This window comes from Eleutherodactylus coqui, chromosome 3 (assembly GCF_035609145.1).
Source record: "Eleutherodactylus coqui strain aEleCoq1 chromosome 3, aEleCoq1.hap1, whole genome shotgun sequence".
NCBI classification, from domain to species: domain Eukaryota; kingdom Metazoa; phylum Chordata; class Amphibia; order Anura; family Eleutherodactylidae; genus Eleutherodactylus; species Eleutherodactylus coqui.
Genome location: NC_089839.1, coordinates 206381147 through 206393306, shown reverse-complemented (window position 1 = coordinate 206393306; position 12160 = coordinate 206381147). Strand labels below are relative to the sequence as shown.

Genomic DNA, 12160 nt, shown 5'->3' with positions numbered 1-12160 from the left:
TATAATGGAGGTCCACGTAAAGAACTCTGTGCCCCTCCACATCCCCCGATGACTCAATTTCTGGCTTTGGCTCAAAAAAATAGCATCAAAAACTGTAGCATGTGACTCCCACCTTACACAGGGCAATTATATAATGCAGCGAGTGGCACAAAGATCAGCAATACCCATAGTCATTGAGCAAGCAGCGGTACCCGTAGTCGCGGAGCGCAGATCAGCGGCGCCCCGTAGTCGCGGAGCGCAGATCAGCGGCGCCCCGTAGTCGCGGAGCGCAGATCAGCGGCACCCCGTAGTTGTAAAGCACAGAAATTAGTGGCACCTATACTTTTGCAGCAGAGATTAGCGGTGCCTATACTTTTGCAGCAGAGATTAGCGGTGCCTATACTTTTGCAGCAGAGATTAGCGGTGCCTATACTTTTGCAGCGGAGATTAGCGGTGCCTATACTTTTGCAGCAGAGATTAGGCGGTGCCTATACTTTTGCAGCGGAGATTAGGCTGTGCCTATACTTTTGCAGCAGAGATTAGCGGTGCCTATACTTTTGCAGCAGAGATTAGGCTGTGCCTATACTTTTGCAGCAGAGATTAGCGGTGCCTATACTTTTGCAGCAGAGATTAGCGGTGCCTATACTTTTGCAGCAGAGATTAGCGGTGCCTATACTTTTGCAGCAGAGATTAGCGGTGCCTATACTTTTACAGCAGAGATTAGCTGTGCCTATACTTTTACAGCAGAGATTAGCTGTGCCTATACTTTTGCAGCAGAGATTAGCGGTGCCTATACTTTTGCAGCAGAGATTAGCGGTGCCTATACTTTTACAGCAGAGATTAGCTGTGCCTATACTTTTGCAGCAGATTTTAGCGGTGCCTATACTTTTGCAGCAGATTTTAGCGGTGCCTATACTTTTGCAGCAGAGATTAGCGGTGCCTATACTTTTGCAGCAGAGATTAGCGGTGCCTATACTTTTGCAGCGGAGATTAGCTGTGCCTATACTTTTGCAGCAGAGATTAGATGTGCCTATACTTTTGCAGCAGAGATTAGATGTGCCTATACTTTTACAGCAGAGATTAGCTGTGCCTATACTTTTACAGCAGAGATTAGCTGTGCCTATACTTTTGCAGCAGATTTTAGCGGTGCCTATACTTTTGCAGCAGATTTTAGCGGTGCCTATACTTTTGCAGCAGAGATTAGCGGTGCCTATACTTTTGCAGCAGAGATTAGCGGTGCCTATACTTTTGCAGCGGAGATTAGCTGTGCCTATACTTTTGCAGCAGAGATTAGATGTGCCTATACTTTTGCAGCAGAGATTAGATGTGCCTATACTTTTGCAGCAGAGATTAGCGGTGCCTATACTTTTGCAGCAGAGATTAGCGGTGCCTATACTTTTGCAGCAGAGATTAGCGGTGCCTATACTTTTGCAGCAGAGATTAGCGGTGCCTATACTTTTGCAGCAGAGATTAGCGGTGCCTATACTTTTACAGCAGAGATTAGCTGTGCCTATACTTTTACAGCAGAGATTAGCTGTGCCTATACTTTTGCAGCAGAGATTAGCGGTGCCTATACTTTTGCAGCAGAGATTAGCGGTGCCTATACTTTTGCAGCAGAGATTAGCGGTGCCTATACTTTTGCAGCAGAGATTAGCGGTGCCTATACTTTTACAGCAGAGATTAGCGGTGCCTATACTTTTGCAGCAGATTTTAGCGGTGCCTATACTTTTGCAGCAGATTTTAGCGGTGCCTATACTTTTGCAGCAGAGATTAGCGGTGCCTATACTTTTGCAGCAGAGATTAGCGGTGCCTATACTTTTGCAGCGGAGATTAGCTGTGCCTATACTTTTGCAGCAGAGATTAGATGTGCCTATACTTTTGCAGCAGAGATTAGCGGTGCCTATACTTTTGCAGCAGAGATTAGCTGTGCCTATACTTTTGCAGCAGATTTTAGCGGTGCCTATACTTTTGCAGCAGATTTTAGCGGTGCCTATACTTTTGCAGCAGAGATTAGCGGTGCCTATACTTTTGCAGCAGAGATTAGCGGTGCCTATACTTTTGCAGCGGAGATTAGCTGTGCCTATACTTTTGCAGCAGAGATTAGATGTGCCTATACTTTTGCAGCAGAGATTAGCGGTGCCTATACTTTTGCAGCAGAGATTAGCTGTGCCTATACTTTTGCAGCAGAGATTAGATGTGCCTATACTTTTGCAGCAGAGATTAGATGTGCCTATACTTTTACAGCAGAGATTAGCTGTGCCTATACTTTTGCAGCAGATTTTAGCGGTGCCTATACTTTTGCAGCAGATTTTAGCGGTGCCTATACTTTTGCAGCAGAGATTAGCGGTGCCTATACTTTTGCAGCAGAGATTAGCGGTGCCTATACTTTTGCAGCAGAGATTAGCGGTGCCTATACTTTTGCAGCGGAGATTAGCTGTGCCTATACTTTTGCAGCAGAGATTAGATGTGCCTATACTTTTGCAGCAGAGATTAGCGGTGCCTATACTTTTGCAGCAGAGATTAGCGGTGCCTATACTTTTGCAGCAGAGATTAGCGGTGCCTATACTTTTGCAGCAGAGATTAGCGGTGCCTATACTTTTGCAGCAGAGATTAGCGGTGCCTATACTTTTACAGCAGAGATTAGCTGTGCCTATACTTTTACAGCAGAGATTAGCTGTGCCTATACTTTTGCAGCAGAGATTAGCGGTGCCTATACTTTTGCAGCAGAGATTAGCGGTGCCTATACTTTTGCAGCAGAGATTAGCGGTGCCTATACTTTTGCAGCAGAGATTAGCGGTGCCTATACTTTTACAGCAGAGATTAGCGGTGCCTATACTTTTGCAGCAGATTTTAGCGGTGCCTATACTTTTGCAGCAGATTTTAGCGGTGCCTATACTTTTGCAGCAGAGATTAGCGGTGCCTATACTTTTGCAGCAGAGATTAGCGGTGCCTATACTTTTGCAGCGGAGATTAGCTGTGCCTATACTTTTGCAGCAGAGATTAGATGTGCCTATACTTTTGCAGCAGAGATTAGCGGTGCCTATACTTTTGCAGCAGAGATTAGCTGTGCCTATACTTTTGCAGCAGATTTTAGCGGTGCCTATACTTTTGCAGCAGATTTTAGCGGTGCCTATACTTTTGCAGCAGAGATTAGCGGTGCCTATACTTTTGCAGCAGAGATTAGCGGTGCCTATACTTTTGCAGCGGAGATTAGCTGTGCCTATACTTTTGCAGCAGAGATTAGATGTGCCTATACTTTTGCAGCAGAGATTAGCGGTGCCTATACTTTTGCAGCAGAGATTAGCTGTGCCTATACTTTTGCAGCAGAGATTAGCTGTGCCTATACTTTTGCAGCAGAGATTAGCGGTGCCTATACTTTTGCAGCAGAGATTAGCTGTGCCTATACTTTTGCAGCAGAGATTAGATGTGCCTATACTTTTGCAGCAGAGATTAGCGGTGCCTATACTTTTGCAGCAGAGATTAGCGGTGCCTATACTTTTGCAGCAGAGATTAGCGGTGCCTATACTTTTGCAGCAGAGATTAGCGGTGCCTATACTTTTGCAGCAGAGATTAGCGGTGCCTATACTTTTGCAGCAGAGATTAGCTGTGTCTATACTTTTACAGCAGAGATTAGCGGTGCCTATACTTTTGCAGCAGAGATTAGCGGTGCCTATACTTCTGCAGCAGAGATTAGCGGTGCCTATACTTTTGCAGCAGAGATTAGCGGTGCCTATACTTTTGCAGCAGAGATTAGCTGTGCCTATACTTTTGCAGCAGAGATTAGCGGTGCCTATACTTTTGCAGCAGAGATTAGGCTGTGCCTATACTTTTGCAGCAGAGATTAGGCTGTGCCTATACTTTTGCAGCAGAGATTAGCGGTGCCTATACTTTTGCAGCAGAGATTAGGCTGTGCCTATACTTTTGCAGCAGGGACTAGCGGTGCCTATACTTTTGCAGCAGAGATTAGGCTGTGCCTATACTTTTGCAGCAGAGACTAGCATTGCCTGTACTCCTGGAGTAAAAGTCAGCGCCGCCTGTAGCCATGGAACACAGAGCAGCAGAGTATGTGCTCATGGAGCAGAGATCAGCGGCGCCTGTACTCCGGGAGCACATGGTCACGGATCAGAGCTGTACATGGTGATGAAATCCCCGGAGCGGATGTGGGTGTGGAGTGTTGGGGGGATGAAGTCATCTCTTCCCCTCCCGGCGCCGCTCTCCCCCTCCCAATCACAGCAGACTTTGCAGACTCTGTGTACGTTCAACTTGAAGCTGAGCAGAGAAGAACAGAGCAGAACGGACAGGCAGGCAGACTGACCGACCGACAGCCGGCCACCTCCGTGTCACTACACATACTCGCTACCATCATGGGCAAAGGCGACAAGGACAGCGCGAGCTTCGAGCGGACCTGGAACAGCACGACCAGCAGCGGCTACTGCAGCCAGGAGGAGTCGGACCCGGAGCTGGAGCTCTTCTACACCGCCAAGACCTCCATACTGCCCCGGAGATCCCCGGCCAAGACCCAGGTCAGACTACGCGCCGGAGCGGGGAGGGGGCGCAGGATTGCAGCCCTGGTGGCAGAAAGTCCTGGGGCGGCAGACCCACGGGCACAGCGGCACAATAACTTATAGAGATAGCGCCAGCATAGTCCGCAGTGCTGTACAACCGGGAGGAACGACTAATGCTAGAAGTCACTAAACCGGTGACTGTGTTGGTGTAAGAGGGCAGGAGGGGCATAAGGGGGTACCGGCTGGGTGTGAGGTTGACAGTATAGGGGGCAGGAGTGGTACAAGAGGAGGTAGGAGGGGTATAAAGTGGTACCAGCTGGGTGCGACGTGGAGGTATAAACTGTCTGGAAGGGATTAAGAGGGGAAGAAGAGGTATGAGAGAGTACCAAGTGGGTATAAGAGGGTGTAGGCAGCTGCTGGTACTATCATGGGCACTGGCTTGGCACTTCATACTAGAAGTTGGCACACATGATCCTGGGGCTTGACAGGCGTGCCCACATCTATTGTTGGGCGCTGACATTCTTAATCTCTGACTAAATGGATTATTAATCTTAATTACTAATGCCGCCTTTAGACCTGGGCGATTGTCGTTTGCCCAAGCGAATGACGTCATCAGCAGCTCGTGCCGCGGCTCAGACCGTCAGATCGTCGCTGACTCGCTCCCTTCTTGTTCAGTGTTTGCTGTTCCTGTGCGAACGAGAAGTGGTTAAACACAACGCGCCAATGGTGGTTTTTAGTTCTGCAGAAACTGAATGACTAATGAGGAGCGAACGATTCTTGTTCGTCGTTGGTGCGTATTTAGATTGAACAATCATTGTTCTCTTTGAGACCCCCGGACTATAAATTACTGCCCTCAAGAATGTTCCTTCATGGGAGATGGCAATGAGATCTACCAGGAGGACCTACTGAGGGATGTAGGATATATATAAATTGTCCACAGAAAGGCCTATCCAGGGGCAAAACAGGCCCTTCCAGCGCGGCACGAGGGGATGTGTGCGCGGAGCTACTTGTTCCAGCGCTAAAATAACCAAAGGGAATCTATATTAGGCGAATTGGCGTAACAGTGTGTTTATTTATTGGTCGCCATTAAAAAATGTCACAATTGAATTAATGTAATCGGTCAAATAAATTAAATCGCTCAGCTAAAGCGTCCCGCGACAACCGCGAATCAGTGACAACGGGGGAATTGTATTAATATGAGGCCACGATGCAAATCGTGAAAGAAATGTAGTTTCGCCATATTGTGACATGCGATACTAGTGTCCCATCGATAGGAGATGCGAGCTGCTGGTGACACGTAGATGACAGCGGTGACGTCCTGTACAAACGGGCTATACCATGATAAATGGGGACAAAGCGCACAAGCTGCAGCACATAGAGTTCAAGAGGTCTCCCGGCGACCGTAGACTGCGCATATGATTCTGACTGCAGCTCGCCGCCTAACGCAGACTGGCAGCACTGGGGGCGTCACAGACCAGGTCACCCACGTCTGAACAACCTGGACATGTCGTCGCACTTCCATTCTGCCACCTTTACCACATACATCCTCGTATAGCCGCTGACTGCGCTTGGTAATGAACGTTTTTCGTATGATAAATCTCAGTTTTGGTTCCCGTCCCGCGGCCGTCCTTATCGCTGCCGGCCACAAAAGGTTTGTGTGTTATACTAATGTAATCCCACTGTATTTAAAATTCCCTGCGGCTCTGCCATTCAACCCCCCCCCCCCCCCCCCCTGTACAGGCCGGGCGTGTGGCTCCATGTCATTCTGAATAAAGGCCATCTCCACAACACACGTCTCTGGGTACAGGCCGGGCGTGTGGCTCTGCCATACCCCTCTGGGTACTGGCCAGGCATGTGGCTCTGCCATGCCCCCTTGTGTACAGGCCGGTGTGTGGCCTCATGCCCTTCTGGTTACAGGCCGGCACCACAGCACACGTCTATGGATACAGGGCGGGCGCGTGGCTCCATGCCCTTCTGGGTACAGGCCGGCTTCACTGCACACATCTCTGGGTACAGGGTGGGCATGCGACTCCATGCCCTTCTGGGTGCAGCCCGGCTCCACAGCACACGTCTCTGGGTACAGGATCGGTGTGCGGCTCCATGCCCTGCTGGGTACAGGCCGGCTCCACAGCACACGTCTCGGAGTACAGGGTGGGTGTGCGGCTCCATGCCCTGCTGGGTACAGGCCGGCTCCACGACTCCATGCCCTGCTGGGTACAGGCCGGCTCCACAGCACACGTCTTTGGGTACAGGCCGGGCGTGTTCTGCAGTTTCCTTCCTCTCAGATTTCCGGAGTTGTGGTTCTCAGGCCTCCACTTGATCTAAACTTGCATCTGAGTCACAAAGATCAGGGAGGGGGTTCCCAGGGACTGGGCGGCCATCGCTCCCAGCCCCCACCACAGACTGATGCAACTGTGAGCAAGAAGAGGGAGGAGGAGGGAGCGCGGACCATGGGGAGAGACAGGCAGGACATGGGGCACAGAGGAGATTTCTGAAGCAATATGCACCAGAGTCCTCCGCACCAGACGATGACTAAAAGAACTGTGTTCATTATTAAATTTTCCCCAACAATCGGTTAAAATCGTTCATTTTCATCAACTTTAGTCTAAGGTGTATGTGGACCTTAAAGGGAACCCGTCACCAAGTTTGTACAATGTATGATCCACGATAAACCCTTAACTGCACTGCTAATGGGATTTTCTTAGCACTATTTGGTTCTGTAGTCCGTGCCCCGATACCTTCATAATCCGCTCCTTGAAGTTTTCCGTGCTGTATACTAATGTGCTGAAGAGTCAGATTTCTCCCTCGTCGACGCATCGGGCACACCCCTGATCATGATTGGCATATATACTGATTTCTCTTCTGCTTTTATTGCTGACCTATCCTTAAGATAGGTCATCAATAGTTGATCAGCTGGGGTCCAGCGCTCAGGACCCCGACCAATCAGCTGTTCAAGGACTCGCTGTCACCGGCAAAATACACAGGGTTTGATCAAACGCAGATCACTTAAACCCCGTGTAGTTTCCGGGAACTGATCGGTCGGATAGGTCGTCAATAAAAACCCCTTTAACTATAGATTTCTTGGACACAAGAGGAAGCAATGGCAAAATCGATATCCACTGTAGCAGCGGGATGTAATTTGCCATAAAGGGGTTAATTCTGCACGCACTGTACTGGTTCTCATCAGTCCAGGCAGGGACATTCCTGTTGGCGCTGCTGCCGCTCCCGATGTGCAGAGAACCTTTTATGTGCAAAGAACTTCACAACCCGAACTATGAGGAAGGAGAAACTGCAGATGACTGAGAACCAGTAAAACTAATCACAAGTCAGGGGAATGGCCGGAGCGGCTCTGTGGTGGCAACGGACGAGAACTGGACTGACGGCAGAACAAGCCGGATCACCCATCCCATAATCTCTTGTGTTTTTTCAGGATGAGAAACCAGAAAAGCAGCCACCGACTCTGAGCCAGAAGGAGACGGAGCAGACGATCAGGGATTATAACTCAAAGATCAAGAGTAACCTCTTCATGAGCATGGTAAGTCCATCCCAGGGCTGACACCAGCGAGACATCCTGTAGTGACCGACTGGGTCCGTACACTGGCAGTGACCGGTGGGGTCTGCCTAATGACTAGTACTGACTGACAGGTTCCGCACACTGAGTAACAGGTAAACATGTAGACCAATATTTGCAGACTGGGTCCACACACTGACTCTCGGGGGTCCACACAATGCCCGAAGTTGACTGACTAGATACGCACACTGACCAATAGCATCCATACAAGGACCGACGCTAACCTACGAGTCTGCACACTGACCGACACCATCCGTCCAAGGACCGACGCTGACCCACGGGTCTGCACACTGACCGACACCATCCGTCCAAGGACCGACGCTGACCCACGGGTCTGCACACTGACCGACACCATCCGTCCAAGGACCGACGCTGACCCACGGGTCTGCACACTGACCGACACCATCCGTCCAAGGACCGACGCTGACCCACGGGTCTGCACACTGACCGACACCATCCGTCCAAGGACCGACGCTGACCCACGGGTCTGCACACTGACCGACACCATCCGTCCAAGGACCGACGCTGACCCACGGGTCTGCACACTGACCGACACCATCCGTCCAAGGACCGACGCTGACCCACGGGTCTGCACACTGACCGACACCATCCGTCCAAGGACCGACGCTGACCCACGGGTCTGCACACTGACCGACACCATCCGTCCAAGGACCGACGCTGACCCACGGGTCTGCACACTGACCGACACCATCCGTCCAAGGACCGACGCTGACCCACGGGTCTGCACACTGACCGACACCATCCGTCCAAGGACCGACGCTGACCCACGGGTCTGCACACTGACCGACACCATCCGTCCAAGGACCGACGCTGACCCACGGGTCTGCACACTGACCGACACCATCCGTCCAAGGACCGACGCTGACCCACGGGTCTGCACACTGACCGACACCATCCGTCCAAGGACCGACGCTGACCCACGGGTCTGCACACTGACCGACACCATCCGTCCAAGGACCGACGCTGACCCACGGGTCTGCACACTGACCGACACCATCCGTCCAAGGACCGACGCTGACCCACGGGTCTGCACACTGACCGACACCATCCGTCCAAGGACCGACGCTGACCCACGGGTCTGCACACTGACCGACACCATCCGTCCAAGGACCGACGCTGACCCACGGGTCTGCACACTGACCGACACCATCCGTCCAAGGACCGACGCTGACCCACGGGTCTGCACACTGACCGACACCATCCGTCCAAGGACCGACGCTGACCCACGGGTCTGCACACTGACCGACAGCATCCGTCCAAGGACCGACGCTGACCCACGGGTCTGCACACTGACCGACAGCATCCGTCCAAGGACCGACGCTGACCCACGGGTCTGCACACTGACCGACAGCATCCGTCCAAGGACCGACGCTGACCCACGGGTCTGCACACTGACCGACAGCATCCGTCCAAGGACCGACGCTGACCCACGGGTCTGCACACTGACCGACAGCATCCGTCCAAGGACCGACGCTGACCCACGGGTCTGCACACTGACCGACAGCATCCGTCCAAGGACCGACGCTGACCCACGGGTCTGCACACTGACCGACAGCATCCGTCCAAGGACCGCCGCTGACCCACGGGTCTGCACACTGACCGACAGCATCCGTCCAAGGACCGCCGCTGACCCACGGGTCTGCACACTGACCGACAGCATCCGTCCAAGGACCGCCGCTGACCCACGGGTCTGCACACTGACCGACAGCATCCGTCCAAGGACCGCCGCTGACCCACGGGTCTGCACACTGACCGACAGCATCCGTCCAAGGACCGCCGCTGACCCACGGGTCTGCACACTGACCGACAGCATCCGTCCAAGGACCGCCGCTGACCCACGGGTCTGCACACTGACCGACAGCATCCGTCCAAGGACCGCCGCTGACCCACGGGTCTGCACACTGACCGACAGCATCCGTCCAAGGACCGCCGCTGACCCACGGGTCTGCACACTGACCGACAGCATCCGTCCAAGGACCGCCGCTGACCCACGGGTCTGCACACTGACCGACAGCATCCGTCCAAGGACCGCCGCTGACCCACGGGTCTGCACACTGACCAATGGAGTCCACACAATTGATGTTGACTGATAGGGTCTGCACAATGGCCAATGCTGCCTAACCAGATCCACACACTGACCGACTCTGATCAACAGGAGCCACAAACTGACTGGCAGGGCCTGCCCACTGACCAATAGCGTTCACACAGTAACCAACGCAGACTGACAACGTCCGCACAATGGTTGGAACTGACCGCTGGGTCTGCAAAATGGCTGGCGCTGACAAGACACCATGTGATGACAGCCAAGTACAAGGGACGCCATTGGTCAGCACCTACAGATGATGGAGTCTCACTAGACAAGTTCTGGGGTGACTGTTGGACCGGTACTGCTATCGGATCCTCAGAGCAGTTGGTCCTCGTCTAAAGTCATGGAAGATTCATTAGTTCCACCTTTTCCTCCATCTTGTGTCCGGTAATCACCTGAACCTGTTTTCTACCTTTCAGAATAAAGATGGCTCCTACACTGGCTTCATTAAGGTTCAGCTGAAGCTCATCCGTCCGGTTTCAGTGCCGGCCGCTAAGAAGCCATCCTGTAACCATGACCGGAAAGGAAGTGCCCGATCCCAGCAAGTGAAGCGCAGAACCTCCTTCTACCTTCCCAAGGACGCCTCCAAGCACCTCCACCTCAGTTCCCGCACCCCGGCCAGCGAGGTCATCCATGCTCTCCTGCGCAAATTTACTGTTCTAGATAACCCCAGGAAATTTGCCTTGTTCCAGAGGACGGAAAAAGACGGTCAAGGTGAGAACTGCGAGTCTTACTTCTTAAACTTCTTCACTTACAGCAGAAGTGACAACGCAACACATCATCGGTAAGTGCACTTCTATAATGCACAGGAGGCGACTGCAACATCACCCCCTTACTCATCAGCTGCTCCTCTTATAATGCTACAGCAGATATATACTCTAGGCTGTAAGGGTGAATGTCCCTTTAATTACACTTACATTGATATTATCTATGTGACATTTCTTGCAGTCTCCATGAGAAAACTTGCAGATGATGAGGAACCGTTAAAGTTGCGCCTATTCTCTGGACCGTGTGAGAAGACTTTGAGCTTCATCCTGAAGGAGAACGAAACTGGGGAAGTGAATGTAAGTTACATGCTGCGTTTCTTCTCCCCTTTGGCTTCTCTCTCGCTATAGTTTCCTCTATCTTGTGGTCTTCTCGCACTGACCCTTACCTCTTCCTTGTAGTGGGATGCGTTCAGCATGCCTGAGCTACAGAACTTCCTGCGTATCCTCCAACGGGAGGAAGAAGAGCACATGCGGCAGATCATTCAACGCTACGCCCGCTGCCGGCAGCAGATGCAGGAAGCACTGGCGTCACGTACTCCTGGCTGAAGCGCACTGCGTACCTCTAAAGGAAAGGAGCGCATGAAGACTGCACGACTGATCCAGAGGACGCGGTGTGACTGGAGACTGAGTGTGGGAGAGCTACAGCCCAGGGGCGGCAGAGATCCTTGCCCCCCCACAGAATACATGTGAGTGAGCGGAAGAGAGAGTGTGTCTGTATGGGACACGAATTACTGCATCCGTCTAGGTGACAATGCACCAAGCGGGCATTCAATGACACTACAGTGACAGGAGGCATCCCATTGTAACGTGAGGCTTTGCAGGAACCTCGGCCTTCATGAGGCAGTGCTGGGGACGTATGAGCAATTAGAACATGGGATGTGAGGTCAGTCGGGTGAGATGCCCGGTTCCTTGTGCCTGCTGACTGTTTCCCGTCTGATTTTTATATGTTTATAAATGTTACTTTGCACTAATAAAGTCTTGTGCTATTTTGACAATTTGTGTTACCCTTTCGCTCCCTCATGTGTCTGCACTGTGAGAGATGTATTGCTCATGCCACATGCTGTCCAGAGTGCAAGTCAGGAAATGTCTGTCCCTTAGTAACAACTGGCAGAATTCTGAATGCAGCTCTGGATGTAACTGAATATAAAAGATAATGTAATACAAGATCATGGCAGTATAAATAATTTGATTGTTTCTAGATGGAAGTGGTAAAATGTCTACATGATCGAAG

The 12160-nt window shown here is 51.7% G+C and overlaps 1 protein-coding gene across 2 annotated transcripts in view; it reads left to right on the top strand.

The window, feature by feature from the left end:
- RASSF1 (Ras association domain family member 1) overlaps window positions 1–11924 on the top strand; it is a 29425-nt gene extending 17501 nt beyond the window's left edge. Inside the window, exons 1-5 of one of the 2 annotated variants that reach the window (XM_066596889.1) lie at window positions 4203–4502; window positions 7915–8019; window positions 10582–10876; window positions 11111–11226; window positions 11329–11924. In XM_066596889.1, coding sequence (XP_066452986.1) covers window positions 4344–4502; window positions 7915–8019; window positions 10582–10876; window positions 11111–11226; window positions 11329–11475 — 822 coding nt within the window. In that variant the 5' untranslated portion in view covers window positions 4203–4343 and the 3' untranslated portion in view covers window positions 11476–11924. Of the gene's footprint in view, window positions 1–4202; window positions 4503–7914; window positions 8020–10581; window positions 10877–11110; window positions 11227–11328 lie in introns of those variants that run through there. The other variant, XM_066596888.1, reaches the window with a different exon arrangement.
- The last annotated feature ends 236 nt before the right edge of the window (window positions 11925–12160 follow it).